We start from the raw sequence: 20564 nt of genomic DNA, 5'->3' as shown, positions 1-20564 counted from the left end.
ACCCTCGTGTTTTGGGACTGGGAGACGAAGGCTTAATCCCCTATCTTCTGCAGACTGCCTGCGTGACTTAGGCTCAGATCCACAATGGGACTTAGGCACCTGATTCCCAGTTTTAAGCATCACTGTAACTCGCAAAATAGCCTTTTAGATGTCACCTAATCCTGTAGGTGCCTCAACTGTGTATAAATGATTAAAGAGTCTTTGGAGGAGAGGGACTGGATCTCCTGCTTTTTAAGTGAATGCCCTAACTACCAGGCTACATTGTCTCACTCTGGCCAATGACGCTAAGTATTTATCCACAGTGAAACAGCTTCAGCAGGAGAGATTGAGGGACACTCCCCATCAGAATATCCCATATTTAGAGCACGCCGAGAGGTGTGAGAGATCCTGTTCAAATTCTCTCCCCCTCAGGCAGAGTGGGGAATTGAATCTGACCTTCCACATCCCAGGTGAGCTCTCTAACCACGGAGTTAAATGTTATAAGGTGGGTGATGGCACCACCTCCTCATCTGGCAAGTTTGCATGGAATTAGGTGCCTGCCTCACTCCTTCTCACAAGAAATAACTTAGGCACCTAAGCCATCTTTCTTGCCATCTAGTGGCAGCAAACTAGAGAGGGTATAAAGCCTAATATTACTTCAGCTAAAGAAGATTCTCCTTTAGCCTAAGTGGGAGTAGAGGTTTGGTTTTGCGAACTAAAAATCCTAGGTTCTGCCCACAATGCATGTGCATCCAAAAATCCAAACTGAGATGGGGGGGTGGGTCTGAAACAAGGGCACAAACTGTTTATTGACTTACACCTTGTGCAACCCCATTGACTTCCTTCAGCTCAGGAACACAAACAGGTCAGATATTAATTAAAACCTGATTCTTGCCTCTTTCTTTAGCAGAGTTCTGGAGCAGGGCTATAGTGAGGCACAGCAGGGTGTCTTTGGAGCAGGATGGTAAACATAGTAAGAGTGGCAGAGGACTTTCGCAGAGACCTAACATAAGAATTATTCAAAATTAAAGCCACGAGGGAGGGATGCAAAGAGTTACTGCACTAATTGCTCATATTTGGGGGGCTGGGTCCAAATGCTGTCTTAAGGTTGCTACTGAAATAATTTGTTTGGTAGCTGTCATTGGGTACGGCTACCCTATAACAGAGTATGATGGAGCTGACACTCCCTTCCTCAGTTTCTATCCGTGATGTTGGTCTCCTCAGCTTTCCAGACACCGGTCTGTGTTGGAGATATGGCTCAGCCCTTATAACCAAGTGATAAACTTAACCCTTTCCAAGGTAGCAAAAGTCCCGCAAAAAAGGTCCCAAACAAAAATAGTCCTTTGTTCTTCAGGGCTTTTCTTCAGCCTGCCCTCTGGGCCCTGTTCCTAGTCCCTTCTGTACGACCTTTGAGAGTAATTGATCCTGTATAGAGCACTTGTTCCCCAGGTGGGTGCCCCCTGGAATACCCAGCCTCCTGCAGACCCTGCTCGGGGCCTTCCACATGAGCCCTCCCACTCCTTGTGGATCCTCCCAGGCTGATCTCTCTTAGACTTTTTTTTAGACGACACGGGGGACCATTAAACTGTCACGTGATCTTCTGTAGTCCTGTCTTCTCAGGCTGGGAAGCAGCTAATGAAATATGGCACAGTGTGGGTGGCCCCTTCTCCCCTTAAAAGGGCCAATCACCCTATGACAGGAGCCTTAGCCTGGAATACAGTCTGTCATCTGTCAGCATTGCAAATGCTAATACAGCACAGAATTCGGACTTGAGAGAAACCTAGGACCGAAATAGGCAATTTGTCTTGTTTCTGCCTGTCCTGGCCCTGACTTCAGCTAGTACTCGTTATGCAATATGACCCTTACAAAAACAAAACAGAAAACAGACAACCACTAAATCATCAGCAGTCATCAAAGTGGATTGAACCTCAGAACAAACATCAGCTAGTAAAAACCACTAGTCCTGATTACATCCTGAGGCTGCAATGGGAATGCTGTGTGGCAACACAAGGCATGCTGCTTCTGGAGTTTGTCAAAATACTGAATCTACATATCTTTGTTAGAGCCGGCCTTTAGACACTGCTTTGAAAATTTTGTAAAGTAAACATGGTCATAAAGACAGGAGTATCAGAGGGGTAGCCATGTTAGGGCTGGTCCACACTAAGAAGCGGGGTCGAACTAGGGTACGCAAGTTCAGCTACATGAATAGTGTAGCTGAATTCGAAGTACCCTAGTTCGAACTACTCACCCGTCCAGACGCCGTGGAATCGAAGTCCGCGGCTCCAAGGTCGACTCCGCCACCACCATTTGCAGTGGTGGAGTACCGAAGTCAACCGCGGCGCTTCCGGAGTTCGAACTATCGCGTCCAGATTAGACGCGATAATTCGAACTCTGAGAAGTCGAACTCACCGGGTCGACCCGGCTGGTAAGTGTAGACTAGCCCTTAGTCTGGATCCACAACAACAACAACGAGGAGTCTGGTGGCATCTTAAAGACTAAGATTTATTTGGGCATAAGCTTTTGTGGGTAAAAAACCCACTTCTTCAAATGCATGAAGACAGGAGTGTTAAATCTGCTGCAGAATAATCCAAACAGTGGGGAAGCTTGGTCTTGGGAAATTACTCAAACAGGTTGTTATTGCACAGGGTTTCTCAAACGGGGTCGCCGCTTGTGTAGGGAAAGCCCCTGGTGGGCCAGGCCGGTGCGTTTACCAGCCCCGTCCACAGGTCCAGCCGATCGCAGTTCCCACTGGCCGCAGATCACTGCTGCAGACTAATGGGAGCTGCTGGAAGTGGCGCGGGCCGAGGAACTTACTGGCTACCGCTTCCAGCAGCTCCCATTGGCCTGGAGCAGCGATCCACGGCCAGTGGGAGCCACGATCGGCCAGACCTGTGGACGGGGCAGGTAAACACACTGGCCTGGCCCTCCCAGGGCCGCCCAGAGGGGGGACAAGTGGGACAATTTGCCCCAGACCCCGCAGGGGCCCCCATGAGAGTTTTTCAATCCTTCACTTGCTCCAGGGCCCCCGGAAAACTCTCATGGGGCCGGGCCCCCCGAAGCTTCTTCCGCTCCGGGTCTTCGGCGGCGGGTCCCGGAGCGGAAGGACCCCCCGCTGCCAAATTACCGCCAAAGCGGGGGCCCCCCGCCGCCGAAGACCCCAGGCCCTCTGAATCCTCTGGGCGGCCCTGGGCCCTCCAGAGGCTTTCCCTACACAAGCGGGGCCCCCTCTTTGAGAAACCCTGTTATTGCATAATCCCCATCTTCTCCATTTATGTAACATGCTGAGATTTCAAATGTCAGCAAGAAGATTTCTCTTCTGTCCTGTGTGTACCCTCTTCATTTCCTTCTCTCTGCTAGTTTTGATTGTTTATCTTTGGACATGATGGGTGTATTCAACTCCATGAGCTTTTGGGAGTTGAGTTTGTATGAAAGACAAAACAAAACTGTAGTGTGTTTAGCTGCCTACATATGTATGTGAATCACTGCCCTCTGCTAGATGGAATCAGAACGGCTCAACTGTGATTCATAGTCCTATACTACTACAATCTACAGGTGATTCTCCTTGAGCCCACAAAACAGGAGCGTTAGCAACAGGAGTTTTATTCCCTGGAGTCTCCGTGAAGTTGTGAGTGGCTGAGGTGTACAGTGACAACCACAAATTACCTTGAATGTGATCTGTCAGTGCAATGTTGCTCAGATCAGTATTGCCTGAGGTGCCCAGTGTTTAGGACATGACTGTATACTGCATTCTTCTGAGGAGAAAGCAAAAGTCTGAATGCTGTTCTCTATACTAGTTACAGTTACAAAACTAGCCCCTCCTTCTTTCCTTAACCTGTTTCCTCCGAGGTGAGCTTTAGGCGTTGACTAAGTGGCCACGGGCGATACCATGTTGCAAGGAGAGTTCCATGGCTCCTGTATGAGTTCTATTGCAGAACCAGGCAACGGGCCAGAAGAACGTCATGGGTCAGAAGCCTATATCCAGAACACTGTTTGGGGCAGGGGCTGTCTCTTTGAGTTTGTCTACATGGTGCTTTAGTCTGCCAGTGTGGCCCCTAATTAAGTGCCTCTTAATGTAATACTGTTTGAAAGCAGGGTTCACATGGGCCCATTAGTGTGCAACAAATTAGTGCACGTTAGAATTTACATACCTCTCGTGCAGATTAAAACACCACGTAGAGAGTTAGGTCGATATTATATGTTTGCAAAATATACGCATACAGATCATCTGTGCAGGAGACAGAGCTTTCTTGGAGGCTTGTTCCAGACTGTGAAATGAACAACTTATGTTACTAAGGCCCATTACAAATCTCACCACCTTCTGCTCCAAGTGGAAGGCAAAGTTTTTGACCTGCCTTCTCTTGTACAAGCATATAGCAACATGTACATAGAATCATAGAAGATTAGGGTTGTAAGCCATGTTGACTGTTCCTGATCACTTCCTCTCCTCCACATGCTTCAGAATGGATTCCTTGAGGACCTGCTCCATGATTTTGCTGGGGACTGAAGTGAGGCTGTTCCCCTGGTTCTCTTTCTTCCCTTTTTTAAGTACGGGCACTATATTTGCCTTTTGCCAATCGTCACGAATTGTCAAAGATAATGGCCAATGGCTCTGCAATCACATCAGCCAACTCCCTCAGCACCCTTGGATGCATTAGATCCGGCCCCATGGACTTGTGCATGTCCAGCTTTTCTAAATAGTCCTTAACCTGTTCTTTCACCACTGAGGGCTGCTTACCTCCACCCCATACTGGGTTGCCCAGTGCAGCAGTCTGGGAGCTGACCTTGTCTGTGAAGACCGAGGCAAAAAAAGCATTGAGTACTTCAGCTTTTTCCGCGTCATCTGTCACTATGTTGCCTCCCCCATTCAGTAAGGGTCCCACACTTTCCCTGACTTGTAGCTAACATAACTTAGAAATCCTTCTTGTTACCCTTCACACCCCTTGCTAGCTGCAACTCAAATTGTGCCTTGGCCTTCCTGATTTCACCCCTGCATGCTCTAGCAATATTTTTATGCTCCTCCCTAGTCATCTGTCCAAATTTCCACTTCTTGTAAGCTTTCTTTTTGAGTTTAAGCTTATCGAAGATTTCAGTGTTAAGCCAAGCTGGTCGCCTGCCATATTTGCTATTCTTTCTGCACATCAGGATGGTTTGTTCCTGTGCCCTCAATAAGGCTTCTTTAAAACACAGTCAACTCTCCTGGACTCCTTTCCCCTCATATTAGCCTCCCAGAGGATCCTTCCATCGGTTCCCTAAGGGAGTCTAAGTCTGCTTTTCTGAAGTCCAGGGTCCATATTTTGCTACTCTCCTTCCTTCCTTGTGTCAGGATCCTGAACTCAACCATCTCATGGTCACTGCTGCCTAGGTTGCCACCCACTTCTACTTCCCCTACCAATTCTTCCCTGTTTGTAAGCAGCAGGTCAAGAGGAGCACGGCCCCTAGTTGGTTCCTCCAGCACTTGTACCAGGAAGTTGTCCCCAACACTCTCAAAAAACTTTCTGGCTTGTCTGTGCATTGCATAACAACCAACAGCCCTACTAAAACTGAACACTCCATTGCACACACAGTTCTTCACATGGGAAGAGGACGAAAGAACAATCCACATGTCACCTCGCTTAACACACTACTAGACAGTGCTCACATACTACAACAATGAACATAGTATAGGAACCTATATAGAATACAATAGAACAGGTCCAGTCCCTAGCACAATGGGGTCCTGGCCTCTAGGCACACCAGAGTACACATAATATATAACAACAACAGGAGGAGCCCAGATGGCCAGAAGATAAGGACCCTGCCCTAAAGAGTGGGATGTAAGGACAGATAGAGATGCTGAGGGGAAGGGATGGAAAACTGGATCCAGAGCAACCCAGGAAACATCAAGAAAACAGGAACTGACTTTGTTATTGTTATTTATTCATTGCATCCATCTTACAAACACAGACTCGCTCCGTGTCCTGAAGAGTGCACATGCTAATGCCTGGCACGGCACCATATGCCACAGCTACAGACCACCAGGTGGGAAAGCAGGAAGGTGAGCAAATGAGGATTACGAACATAAAGTCACTTCAGCTCCTTTCATTTTGTGCACACGTCTTTTCCAAATACATTCCATGTGATGTACAAAAGTCCCTCACTATCCAGCACCCTCTACACCAACCACTACACTCCCTTAGGAACCAACCTGGACACTCAGGCCTGCAATCACTCCACACCTCCTTCTGACAATCAGCCTCCCAATTCAGAGGCATTAACTAAAGCACCAATAAACTTAGAGCTGGTCCTAATTTCCTCAGTCTTCTTTCCTCTGTCTAGTATACAATCCACTCTCTCCCCTGTTCACTTCTCATTCCCAGTACTCACCAGGCTCTGACGCCTCTATCTGAAATGTGGCTTATTAAGCTCTGATCTACACTACAGAGTTAGATCGATGCAAGGCAGCTTATATCATCCAAATTATGGAAGTGTCTACTCTAAAATTTCGCTCCCACCAACCAGGGCTGGCTCCAGGCACCAGTGGAGGAAGCATGTTCCTGAGGCGGCACATGCTAAGGGGTGGCATTCTGTCCCTTGGGGTGGCACAGTCCGTGTGGCTTTTTTGTTTTGTTTTTGCTTGGGGGGCGGCAAAAATGGTAAAGCTGGCCCTGCCACCAACATAACTCGCCTACTGCACCTACTTAATAGCTCCACCTTCACGAGAGGCATAGAGTCAATGTTGATGTAGTTGGGTTGAAGCAGGGTCAGTGGAGACACTGCATGGCTTACATCGACTGTTGCTGGCTTTCAGAAGCCATCCCATAATGCCCCACACTGACAGTTCAATTGGTGCAAGCGCTTCTGGTGAGGACGCGCATCACCGACATCAAGAGCAAAGCGTGGCCAAGCACAGGCGATGTAATTACTGCATGCCCTAAGTTAATATTGTCTGTAAACTAGTGACTACATTGATTTATACATAAATATATAACTATCTAATACAGTGATACTCAGCCAATGGCTTTTGCTACACATGACTCTTCCTACATACCTTTATCTTCTTGGGGTTAAGAGCCACATTGTGTGGTGCCTTAACATGCACACCTACATAAACTCACCGTAGAGGAATAATTGCACAGCTAACCTGCTGCTAGGATTAGATGTAAGGAAAAATTTGGCAGGGCAGGCAGAACTGATAGGCAGAGTGGGCAGCAGGTGAGAAGGTACCATGGGAAAATTTGTGTATATTTTCAATATATAATCATTCTTAACCACAAACAAATCATTTTAAATTGGTGTTTCTGGTGCATTCATATCACTTCAGGTTAAATCTCATTAGCTAACCTAGTGTAGGTCTCATTAGCTAACCTAGTGTAGGTAAATCTCTGACACAGCCCCAAACCCTGGGGTAGCGGCAGCAGCCGGGAGCCCCCGGGGGCGGCTCCGGCTATTTAAAGGGCCCAGGATTCCGCTGCAGTGGCCGGAGCCCGAGGCCCTTTAAATCACCACCCAAGCCCCGCTGCCGGAGCCCTTTAAATTGCCGCCTGGGCTGCCTCCGCCACCCAGGGGCTCTGGCAGTGGGGCGCTGGTGGCAATTTAAAGGACCCGGGGCTCCGGCCACTTTAAATCGCCGGCCTGGGGAAGGTGATCCGGTCCAGCATGGCGTACTGGCTCTTGCTGGTACGCTGGACCAGACCAGCTTACTTTCACCTCTGCCTAGTAGTCAAACTTTACATTAGTAAGATTTTGTAATTTAACCATAACTATAGCAGGCTGGCCTTGTTTGAGAGCTTAGTTCAAATTCTAGGCTCAGTACCTTGCTCCCGCCGCCACCTCAAAAGGTTTGGAGCTCTGCTCCCAAGCAATGCATGCAGGGTAGCTTCAAGGATCTGCATTGATGGACTTGGGCGGGAACCACATCCAGCTCTCCCAGGCTAGAGGAGGGGGTTACTGAGGCTCAGGGCCTCTGAGAATACAGAAATAAAAAGGAGAAAATGGCATCTGGGAGAAGTCCTCATCCTCAAAGTTACTGGGGAAGATTCTCAGCTGGCATCCAATGGAGCTCTTACAATTTACAGCAGCTGAAGGTCTGCCCCAGTGCCTCTAAAATCCTAAAAGAAAGGCCCATGTGTATAATATGCTGACTCCCCCTCAATGTTGTTGGGTGCAGGAGGGTGAGCCAACCTTCAGCCCCTTAACTAGTGGCTGGACCATTCCCACAGCTCCCCCTGGTTCGGCTCAGTTAGATGAAGCTTACAAAATGGGTACTTAACTCGGTGCTTTATATCTATTAGTCTTAGATGCCAAACAAGTGCGACCTTTGTCCGAGCCCCCTGCAATGTAAATATTAGTTCATGAAGCTTTGACTGAGCTTGTGTACACTGAAATCTGATTGCCCTTGCACCTAGTTGAACTCTGTTAATGCCTGTCAGAAATGTGGAAAGTCCCTGCAAGTTTTATGAGAGCAGCACTTTTTCTTTGAGAGCTTAAGAATTTACTTTCAAACATATAATAAGTAAATAGTTTCCTGCTTCCCTAGGAGAAATTTTAAAGAGTTTTGTACTAGGGTCAATGACACTATTTAAAATTATCGATCTGCCATCTTTGCCTGCTGCCCTTGAAATACTGCCCAGTTTTTCACTGATTTTTTCTTGGTAGCAAATGAGTAGGGAAATGAACTAGTGGTTGCTCTTTTTTGGGGTAAGAAGAAAAGGATTCTCCTCCCCCCCCCTCTGCTTTTCTTTCCCTCCCCTCTTCTACATTATTTTAGTTAGGGAGAGGGCAGGTTGGACACATTTTTCTAGTATTTACCATCTCTCTCTCAATCTCTTCTTTGTTCCCTTTCCTCTACTGGCATGAACTGCAAACTCGAAATCAGCCTCCATTTCCGGAAAGAATCAATTCCCTCTTCCTCTCGTTCCTTAGAGGTGCAGATTCACTGAGGAATCCTCACCTGGAAAACCCATTAATTTAAACTGATGCTTTTGTACATCGGGAACTAGTTGTAAGGAGGAAGGGTTTAAAATGGAGGACAGTGCTTTTGTACAGCAAGCCCAGGCCCCGGGAAGGGTTATGATAAACTGGGGAAGCACTGACTGGCAGGGGCGGCTCTAGGAATTGTGGCACCCCAAGCAGAGCGGCACGCCATGGGGGACGCTCTGGCGGTCGCAGGTCCCGCAGCTCCGGTGGACCTCCCACAGACGTGCCTGCGGAGGGTCCGCTGGTCCCGCGGCTCCGGTGGAGCATCCGCAGGCTGCGGATGCTCCACCGGAGCCGCGGGACCAGCGGACCTTCCGCAGGCATTCCTGCGGGAGGTCCACCAGAGCCGCCTGCCGCCCTCCTGCGGGACGCCGCCCCAAGCGCGCGCTTGGCACGCTGGGGTCTGGAGCCGGCCCTGCTGACTGGGGGCTTATATATACACAGCTCTGGTGCGAATAACTGGTAGCCTGGTTTGGTTTTTGAAGAAGTGAAGAATTAATGAGTCTCTGTCTGTTGTTTTCATTGCCTGATTACAACTTTTTGTCCCTTTTAAATGTGTATGTATCTATCTAACCTCGTCTATCCAATTATTTCCTTAAATTGGTTTTGTCTTGCCTGATTTATAAAAACATTTTTTCTATTCTTGCATCTGATATTCCCTTCATTCTTGCAAGCACACCTTGGTTAAAATTATTAAAAACCACTCACTAACATCTATACTTTTTATGAATTGTGCCTTAGATTATTTAAACTGACAGAATTCTGAAAATCTACTTTATGTTTCACTATTTATGTTGTTTGTCTACTTTCGTATTTTGGTTCTCATGCACTAGCTCACTGATACAATATTGATTTGCAAGCACTGCAAAGAAATTTATAATCCAAATTAAAAAACAATATAAGACTATTGTAATGAACACACCAGAGTGTACCTGAACCAGTGTCCTTGACTGGAGGGACTCAGAACTGCTCAACTGTGTGTCAGATGCCCTATACTGCTCACAGCTACTATAGATTCTCCTTTAACTTAAGTGGTAATAGACTCTGCTAGAGGAGGAGGATCTGAGCTCTATCCTTGGTGATGCTATGAAGTTCAATGGGGCTATAGTATCAGAGGGGTAGCCATGTTAGTCTGGATCTGTAAAAGCAGCAAAGAATCCTGTGGCACCTTATAGACTAACAGATATTTTGGAGCATGAGCTTTCGTGGGTGAATACCCACTTCGTCAGATGCACGTGAACAGGCTATAGTGAACAACAGAAGGACAACCATGGAGTCCAAGACTCCCAAGGATTTCTTACAACATTTTATACCTGTTTTTCACACTGTAATGAAAATATGTCTAGTAATGATGGGTTTTGTAAAGCCTTTTAAAAAAAGAGGTTAGACTAACTCAAAGTCTGACTGCTTTCACAAAACATACTAGATCAAAAAGAAATAATTAATCAGGAAGAACTCCCTGCAACATGTAGATGCTGAAGAGCAGTACACTCCGCAAAGTCTCCTATAGACATTGCTGTGCAGGTTTAATTTAGCCGTGCAGCACTTACACACTACAGTGTTGAGAGCTATTGAAAATTCATAACCATACAGAGGACTAGGGAGAATTTTTACCCTGAGAGCCTAAAGTGCTTATATTGCACCATAAAAATATTTGTGCTGGACCCTTATTACTTCCCACTCCCATAAACCCTATCACACTAAAAAATTATGTAGTTGTAATTCATCACCAGTCCAGCTCCCCAGGGCTAGCAACACTGGATGCTGTAGGGCAGACAAGCTCAGGTGTTTATATCACTATAACATTTAACCTTCCAGAGGTCTAAATAAGCTTTTCTTGGGTGTTTTAATGTATTACTGTAGTTGCTTTTTAATCCCATACTATGTTTTACTATGGCACAACCTGTTCTCTTGGAACAGGACTGAGAGCAGCAACCAAGTATGAAACAGGTAGCTACATGTCAGAAATCTAAAAACATGAACTGCATGTCTGCTGTGAAATACCTTTTAAGAGCTGTATAAACATCACAGTTAAACCAATTTTTGAGTTCACTTGAGATTGTCACACTTTAAAGCAAATAGTAAAATTGTTCATTGGATGCAGATTGCATTAGCTTCTCAATTTTCGGTGCTTGGGGGAAAATAGAATTATATGAAAATGAAACTATTTAAAGCATCCCCTTCCCTATTTACACTAGAGTTTATGGCAGCTAATCCTCTGGAATAGTAAATGTTGCTCAGGAATTATGCATAAAAAGAATGGTTTATCAGAAGGAAATGGAGAGAAGAAATGTGTAAGATTCTGACCTGCATTGCACAGGTCACAGAGCTTCCTCAAATTAGTTCTCAGAGCAGATCTTTTAGAAAAGCATCCAATCTTGATTTAAAAATTGCCAGTGATGGAGAATCCATAATGCCCTTTAGTAAATTGTTCTGAGGGTTAATTATTCTCATCGTTAAAAATATACATCTTATTTCCAGTCTGAATTTTCCTAGCTTCAGCTTCCAGACTTTGGATTGTGTTGTACCTTTCTCTGCTAGATTTCAGAGACCATTATTAAATATTTGTTCCCCATGTAGTTACCTATAGACTGTAATTAAGTCATCTTCTCTTTGTTCAGCTAAATAGATTGAGCTCCTTGAGTCTATCACTATACAGCAGGTTTTCTAATCCTCTAATCATTCTTGTGGCTCTTCTCTGAACCCCTCCAATTTAACAACATCCTTCTTGAATTGTGAACATGAGAACTGGACAAAGTATTCCAGCAGTGGTCACACTTGTGCCAAATACAGAGGTAAAGTAACCTCTCTACTCCTACTTAAGATACCCCTTTTTATGCATCCCAGGATTGCATTAACTCTTTTGGCCACAGCGTCACACTATGAACTCATGCCCAGCTAATTATCCACCATGAACCCCCAAATCTTTTTCAGAGTCACTGCTTCCCACGATAGAGCCCCCCATCCTGTAAATATGGCCTACCGTCTTTGTTCCTGAATGTATATATTTACATTTAGCTGTATTAAAACACATAATGTTTGCTTGCACCCAATTTACAAAGTGATCTAGGTTGCTCCGAATCAGTGATGTGCCCTCTTCATTATTTACCACTAGGGACGGCTTTAGGGTGATTCAGCCAATTCCCCGGAATCAGGCCCCACACCCCTAAGAGGGCCCCGCAACATCACGAAGGAGCTGCCGCCGAAGTCCCGCCACTATCTTTGGCAGCAGCTCAGTCACTGCCATGGAGGAAGGTCCCTCCACCGAAGTGCTACTGAAGGCACTAGCAGCTGATTGAGCTATCGGGCCCCGCGGTGCTTAAAGCCGGCCCTGTTTACCACTCTCCCAATTTTTGTATCGTCTTCAAACTTTATCACTGATGATTTTGTCTTCTTCCGGGTCTTGAGAAAGACGTATATAGTGTAGGGCCAAGAACTGATTCCTCTGCAGGACTCCACAGATTGATGTAGAAGAGGTTAATATGTCTCTTGTAGAGGAGCAGACACCCCTGGGGCACCTCCTGCTGGTCTCTCAGGGAATTAGTTCATTCCAGCCTCTGGAGTGCCCTCTACAGGCAGGTGATCTGCCTGTCCTCTGGCCCCTGTGTCCCTCCCTGGACCCCAGTGCCTCTGTAACTGGGGTTCTGCCCCCTAGCATTACCCCTCTGATCTGGGTCTCCCCTCCCTGGGGAACCCCCAACCCTCTATCCCCACCTCACCTCAGTATACAGCTACTGCCAGTCATTATCTAGCCCCCATGCAATGGGGCAGACTACAGTATCAGCCACTCATCACTGGCAAGGCTGGGTTTGGACTTGCTGCCTTGGCCTACCCCTGGGCTGCCCTCTGCAACCCCCAGTACCTGTTGGCCTTGTACTAGGCCACAGCCTGGGGCTTTCCAGGCAGGGGCTCCCAGGCTCCTCTGCCTTTCCCCAGCCCTGCTCCACTCAGGTACCCTGTCTCCAGCTCCCTGAAGCCAGGTCCTTCTCCTTCTACAAACAGAGAGAGAAATCTTCTGGACCTCTGGCTCACAGCCTTTTATAGGGACCAGCTGGGCCTGCTTGGGGCATGACCCCAGCTGAGCCTACTTTCCCCCAATCAGCCCAGGCTTTTAGAGCTGCAGCCCTCTGCAGGGCTGCTTTTAAACCCCTCAGGGCAGGGGTGGGTAACCGCCCTGCTACACTCTGAACACTACAACTTTTGAAACAGGAAGTCTGGATACTGAAAGCAGAACAAAGAAAGCAGTCTTTCTGCACATCAGGCAATTTACAGATTTAGCCAAAAGGAAAATATGGAACATAACATATCAGAGGAGGCGGTAGTACAATGGGAGTTCACTTCAGATAAGCTGTTTACATTAGTATATAACTCCATTTTGCATACTCCCTGTCCACACAGAGCTTTACAGATTTAAATTCACTTTCACTGTTAAAATAAAAAAAAACAAAAGCAGAGGGAGACAGAAGTGAAGTATGAAAAGATGTTTTCAGGTGAGAGCTAAAAATGCTACAAACAGAAATGAGGTGGAGAGAGAATGAGGCTCTTGCACCAGAACCGATAAAACTGTGTGAAGAGAAGGAGAAGAGCTTGCTTCCCTTTACCCCATGGTTAATTCAGGAGCAGGCATCACTTCCTCTCCATCTGCAGCCATCTCCGTGGCGAGAGGGGAACCATCTCCTTCTCCACATCCAGCCTATCAACTCAAAGGAAAGTATCTCTGTATCCATTCCCAATTAGTTTAGGGGGCAATGTCTCTACATGCACCCCAGTCTGCTCAAGGGAAGGAATCCACTCAGAAGCATCCACCACAATCTGCTCAGGGAAAATACTTGATCCATGGGAAGGGATCTCCACATGCACCACTACCTGCCACATGGGAACACATTTCCATGTTCACCTTTTTCTGGCTTGTCTTAGCTCAGATGTTTGGATCCCGTCCTCTCTGATAAGAAACTGCAAATAGACTAGTACCCTCCAACAAAACTTCGCAGCAGGTATTTACTGAGTCACAGTTTTCCCCAGGTATCATTTAAAAAAACACAGAACGATCCTTGTAGCTGGAATATTTTGTGGAATGGGTGAGGTCTTACGGAGAGTTTGGCCTATACTGGGAAGCTGTTCCAGGCCAGGTGGGTGGTAGTGTATGGAAGAAAGCAGAAAGCCCCGAGTGGTTGAAAAAAGGCAGCAATCAGGAGTGAAACTTGGGTAGACTTGTGAGAGCAGTAGAGCCTGTAAAGAGAAATGAGGGCAGAGTTATGAAATTATTACATTATTCATCTAGTTGGGAGCTGGGAACTCCGGAGTTCTGATTCTAGCTCTGCCACTGAGTCACTATGTGGCCTGGAGCAAGTTACTTAACCTCTGAGTTTCAGTTTCCCCAACTCTTAACCTCTCTCACACCCTGTTGATTAGTTTGTTAATGTTCTGTATTAAGTTTTGCAGATGTAACATGTAATCTAGTTAATAAATATTGTTAATAATAATTAATAATGATTTACTCTGGCCAGGTACCAGCTGTGTAATTATTTACAAAGCTCTACTGGATTTTGTTGTGTTGTGCAGAGTTTACCCATCTGCACATTAAGCAATGTGTTGAATAATTTCTTTTCTGGCAGGCATATAAAGTGTAACTGACAGAATGGCAGCCACCGTTACAGAGAGCAGCTCCGAGGATCAATCCAGACGAATATTCTGCAAGAACCCATTTCTCAATATCAAGGTAAATACCTCAAGCATGTTATAATCCCCCCCAAGGTCACCGGGCAAGGAAAGATAAGGAAGTGTTTGGTTTCTGCAGAAATCATCTGTCCTTATTTCTTTTTATTAAATGATGGTTAAAGCTCAGACATGGATTTCCCTACTTGCAGAAGTTCAATGAGGGAAAAAGTGCTTTTAATCTAAAAAGAAAACCCTGCAAAAAGGATGTTACGACACAAGTTTTACTTACCCTGTTTGCAGTATTTAACCTTCCACTGTTAAACTCTTTGCACCCATTATTGGAGCCAGATTTTCAAAAGAATTTCACTCCCCTTTAGGCATCTACCCATGGGCCAGATTTTCAGAAGTGCCCAGCTCCCAAAATCTGGTCATTTTTCTTACCGTGTCACAAGAAGTGTACACAAAGTATTATGAGGCATTTGAATTGGAAACGGATAGCCTAGTGCTGAGAAAAGAGGGGAGGGACTCTGGGTTCTGTGCTCTGTCTCCTGCCATCTGAGGAATCACTGGGCAAGTTTGGGCAAGTCATTTAGACCCTAATCCTGCAGAGAGTTATGTGAGTGCTTGACTGCAAAGCAATTAAGTCGTCCTGCTGAACCCAGAGGAACTACTCATGTATTGGCATAACTCTGCAGGATCAGGGCCTTCCTTCTCAGTGCCTTGCGGCTTTTGAGGCTCTTCATCCATCTGTGAAGTGTATCAAATTCTGGGGCGCAATCCAGCCCAGTGAAGGGTTGTGTCACCCCTGCCCTGCAACCAGGGCCGGTGCAAGGATGTTTCGCGCCCTAGGCAAAACTTCCACCTTGTGCCCCCTCCCCGCACCCCCGCCCTGAGGCTCCCCCCCCGCAGCAGCTCCCCCCTATCCGCCCTGAGGCGCCCCCTCCCCCGCGGCAGCTCCGCACCCTCTGCCCTGAGGCACCCACCCCGCCCCCGCCCACCCCTGCTCCGTGCACGAGCACCCCGAGCACGCCCTCGCTGCTTCACTTCTCCCACCTCCCAGGCTTGCGGCGCTATTCAGCTTAGGCACTGCAAGCCTGGGAGGCGGGAGAAGTGAAGCAGCCACGGCGTGCTGGGGAGGAGGCGGGGCAGGGGTGAGCTGGGGTGGGGTGGGGAGTTCCCCTGGTGCCGCCTCCCTCCTCTTACTTGCTGCAGGTGGCCCTCTCCGCACTCCCATGCCCCAGTTCCTTCTGCCTAAATGCTGGCAGTGACAGGGGCGGCCGAAGATCCGGCCGCCACGGTTGCTGCAGAAGAAAATGGTGCCCCCCAAATCCCAGTGCCCTTGGCGACCGCCTAGGTTGCCTAAGTGGTTGCACTGGCCCTGGCTGCAACCTTGCATCCCTCACAAAGCCTTGCTAATGTAGCTTCCAAGCTGGGCTACTCACAAACAGCCAAACAGCATGCAGGTCGCACCCTGAGTGTCTGTGTAACTGCAGTCTTGGTTCAGCAACTCTGACGCCAGCGGCCTGCCAGCAACACACCGGCCACTCTCTGCTTCCAGCAGCTTTGCTTAGTACCTGCAGGGTGACCCCCAACACACTCCCGGTTCCGAATTTCCCCCAAAAATATGTGTTCTGCATGTCCAGCCTTCTCCTCTCCTGGACAGTTCAGATGTTTTAGGTCTGTTGCCCCTGTAAGGGGTCAGTGTACAGCAGTTTGCTACTTTAATTGGCGTTAACAAACAATCAGATTAAACACAACACTGGATTGGTTTTGATTAAAGAATAAAACAAGTTTATTTAACTACAAAGAGAGAGATTTTAAGTGAGTACAAGTATAAGGTGTTCAACTCAGAAACAGCTACAAGAGAAATCAAGATAAAATGCTTTCTAGTGCGAAACCTTAACAAACTAGACTTGGTTCAGGTAAAATTCTTACCACATGTTCCCAGCAATGGGGCTGACCAGATTCTCAACTCAAGATCTGCTCTCAAAATCCAAAGGGTCGGTTCCTTTGTCTTGTTAGGTGAAAGAGTGAGCAAGCACGAAATACCTAGGGTGGGTTTGCCCCTCTTTTATAGTCCAGTCACCTTTGAAGTGGATTCATCAGAGATTTACCCCTCAAAACAAATTGTATTCAAACAGTAAAGAGGGTGTTGTGGAGTCTGGGGGTAACCAGGCCCCCATGCTCTTTCTTCTTCCCTGTGTATGCTAAAATGCAGATTTGCCTTGTCACCCTTTTACTATCTCAAGGACCTTGTTTACTATTATATGTAAATTAAGGTAAATACAGTCTCTTTGGTTAAAACAGACTTGCTTAATCACTCCTGCCTAATACGTGGCTTTGAACATGTGCTATCAACATCATACAGGGGATTTCATATTTTGTACAAAGTTTATTACAATAGTGTGTAGGGTGTGAACATAGGGGTGCATTCAGTCACAAAGGGGTTGTAATAATACTTATTACCTGATGGGATCAGAGCTGTGAGATTTGATTAATTAATATTTGCAAAGTGCTTTGAGATTCTGGGACAAACAATGCCATACATTTAGAGCATGAAGTTGATTACCTGATACTTTCTTATTAGATAATTTTATTATGTTATCAAGTTACATGGCCAAGGCTTTGTTTTAAAGCACTGGAGTAAAACAGGCATTGCCCTGCCTAACAATGAGACTTTTCAAAGTGTTTTACAAACATTAATGAATTTTGCCTCACAACCCGCTCTGAGGTAGGAGAGTATCATTATCCCTGTTTTGCAGATGGAGAAGCTGAGGCTCGTGACGTACCCACAGTCACACAGGGAGTTTGTGGGAGAGCCAAGAATGTAACCCAGATTACCTGACACAGTCCTATGAGTTAGCCACAAAACCGTCATTCTCATCAACTTTATTTTGTTCTCATGGACGTCCAAGTGCAAGTAAAACAAAGTGAATGCCTACGAAGTGACATGCACTGAAACAAATTAGTAATCTCTAAGAAACAAGCAATAAGAGTGCCAATGATGTGTGGCACAAGTAAGCTCTGAAATCGGCCATTATTCTGGCCCAATCAGCAGTTATACTCCTGAGTTCTCTCCTGAGATGAGAGAGACACATAAATCTTCCTCACAGATGTTGCAGGTCAAAGTGCCTGATAATGGACTGTGTTGTTGTGCGGGACTGGAAGGCTTAGGGGATTGGTTATTGGTTTCTGAGCCCTTCTTTGCTGGGACACTGGTCTGAATTCACTCCTAATGCATGTTGAATGCTCTACAGAGAAGCTTTTCCCCCTGCCTTATGTTGCTTTCATGAAGTTAGGTCACTCAGGTTTCAGAATCAACGTCTGACTTCCTCACATTCTGGGGGACAATTTTAGAATCAGGATCACTGTAGATTTTCAAACTAAGGCACAAAAATGTGTCTCAAGAACATGCATACATGTCCTCCTGGAGAATACTGTACCAGACCAGAAAGACCTTAAAACATTTAATGACTAATTCCTATTATAAAGTGGACAAAATAAGGATTTGATGCAGCTTCCAGTAAAGTCCATGGCAAGACTCTATTGAGTTCTACAGAAGCAAGATCTAGCTTTGACTTAATATAGTGAACATTAGGGATTAAATTCTGTTCTAAACTACACAAGAGCAAGTGGCACTTCACTGAAGTAGATGGGGTGCACCAGTATTCATGAGAGGAGAATTTGGCCATTAGACTTTGTAGTAGAAGAGCACGTCAAACAAAATACATAAAGACCGCTGACAAAGCTGAAGTTTAGGTTAGCTTTCGTTCTTTAGCTCTTTTCACGAATATTGTAATGAACATAAGGAGACAAATTCAGCAAGGAAATATAGGAAGACTGGGCTGTGGCTACATATTTTGGGTGCCTGACATGAGTCACTTTATATGGTCCTGATTTTCAGAGAGCAGGAGCTCAGCACTTTCTGAAAATTAGGCCCCATTAAGGTGTCTCAAGTTGGGCAGCCAAAAATGTAGGCACCCAAAATCACTAGTCACTTTTTAAAATCTTGGCAAAGAAATCTGGGTTCTATACTTGGCTCTGCCACAGGGTACCTCCCTGGGCCTGGCTTTCCCCACCTGCAAAATCCAGGCCGTTGTAAGGGTGAATTAATTAATGTATGTGAAGGGCTTTGAAATCCTCATAAGAAAGGTCCTGTGGACGGGTGAAGTGTTATTAGCAGTTACTGTGTGTGGCATGGCAGCAATTCACCTGTCAGTAAAAACAAAGTTATGAGTGTAATATAGTCTGCTTGACAGCAAAGTCATATAATTATATGTTATGGGCACTGGCTGGACCTGGCCAGCTACTATATAAAAATAACTTGAGGTTGCAGTTATAGTACAAGTTCTTCTGCTCAACTATTTTCTCCTACTTTATATTTTGAGTGTGTGTCTGTGTGTTTTCAGCCACTTCCTACTGCCATAATTCCTAGCTGGAATCAGACCAGAGGCTGAACATCCATTTGAATTACTCATAACGTTAACCTGCACATTACTGTGGTTAAAGGGTCAGGTCTTGGCCTCTTGTAAATAGCTTGCTCTGTCTTGCCTTGAATCCCCTTGCCTACTGCAGACATATGTGCACGTTGCCCATTTGGCTGAAATATGTTCATGTGCAGGCCTGGCCTGAGGTCACATGGGGTGCTTGTGACCATTAAGAGAGGAGCCATTGCATGCCTGTGAAAACAACACTAACCCAGCCCAGATTCTGTGAGGAAAGCTGTAAGGCCCAACAGTGGAGGGTCAACCCTGCCTGTGTTCTGCTAGCAAGTGTTGTGAGACCCAGACTGGTATGGGGATGGGCAGGAGAGGGTGCTAGGGGTCTGTTAGTAGCCACTTGCTAAAAATTCTGCCATTATATTGACAAGTTGGTTGGGGTGATTTCCCTGCCTCTAGTAGAGCCAGGCCAGCTCTGAATACAACTGAATTCCCTTCCAAGAGATGAGTGATGCCCGCAGCTCAGAAAAAAATACTTCTGAAAAGTTACAGTTTTCCCTCTGTTATGCACCAGTTTGCACCAGGTGTCATGTATTTTCAAAGAAATATCTTGGGGAAGGAGACTCTCTTCTACAAGCACTGTCCTCCTCTCCCCCATGACAATTCAGATTACACAAGCTGCCCCCCAGGCTATGCTAGCAGCATGCTGTGCATATTTGTTTAGGAACACGCTAAAGACACTCCTTGCAAAATGCCCTTAGTACAAGTTTGTTTGGCTTTGGTTATGGTTATGAACCAGCAGTTTTGATTCAGTGGGGAAACAAATGATTCCTCAGACAGTCTCATCCCCTCCTTTCTGAAAACACCTAAAAGTACAGGCTTTTATCACCAGCTAAGGAAGAAAATATCTGTGGGAGCCTGTTGTTAAAATAGCAGCAGCATATTCCTGGAAAGACAGGAAGCCGTGTGAGATCAACTTTCCTACAGCACAAAGTGTAATAGCTGGCATCTGTCTTTTTTGAGCATTCATTAAAAAGGATGCTAGGACAGTGTAACTAGTAAGAAGTTTTTCAGCTCCATGAGAGTAAGGAGTTCTTTTCCATGCCCTACAACTTACTGGCTGCCTGGCTTTGGGCAAGTTGCTCCATCTTATTCCATGTCTCCATTTCCCCCATGTGTAGAATGGGGACAGTAAGACCTACCTCCCTGAGGCAATGTCAGGCTTATCGGACCTCTGTTTATAAAGGGCTTTGAGGTCATTGGACATAAGGCTCTGTATAAATACACATAATTATATTATTATAACATTCCCAATCTCATGTAGGTGCCATGCAGAATTTTGACAGCCATTCAAATGGTTAATGTTGCGAAATATCATGTGGATAAAATGCATATGCACCAGTGATTCTCCCGCACACGCTCTGGGTTACATAGATCACAAATGTGGATCAGGAATATCATGTATTTTGGTCAATGGTATATCGACAGGGATCTGGTGGAGAGATTCTCCTTCCTGCACTGAGCAGGGATCAT

General features: G+C 46.1%; 1 protein-coding gene across 5 annotated transcripts in view; it reads left to right on the top strand.

Annotated features, from left to right (window-relative positions):
- SLCO2B1 (solute carrier organic anion transporter family member 2B1) overlaps positions 1 to 20564 on the top strand; it is a 186507-nt gene that overhangs the window by 79243 nt on the left and 86700 nt on the right. For 3 of the 5 annotated variants that reach the window (XM_045022735.1, XM_045022742.1, XM_045022729.1), the window contains one exon: positions 14550 to 14653. The exons of 1 other annotated variant lie outside the window; for it this stretch is intronic. In XM_045022735.1, the coding sequence (XP_044878670.1) occupies positions 14573 to 14653 (81 nt within the window). In that variant the 5' untranslated portion in view covers positions 14550 to 14572. Of the gene's footprint in view, positions 1 to 5922; positions 6014 to 14549; positions 14654 to 20564 lie in introns of all 5 variants that reach the window. One more of the 5 variants, XM_045022750.1, reaches the window with a different exon arrangement.

This window comes from Mauremys mutica, chromosome 1 (assembly GCF_020497125.1).
Source record: "Mauremys mutica isolate MM-2020 ecotype Southern chromosome 1, ASM2049712v1, whole genome shotgun sequence".
NCBI classification, from domain to species: Eukaryota; Metazoa; Chordata; order Testudines; family Geoemydidae; genus Mauremys; species Mauremys mutica.
This window is presented reverse-complemented; position numbering and strand designations above follow the sequence as displayed.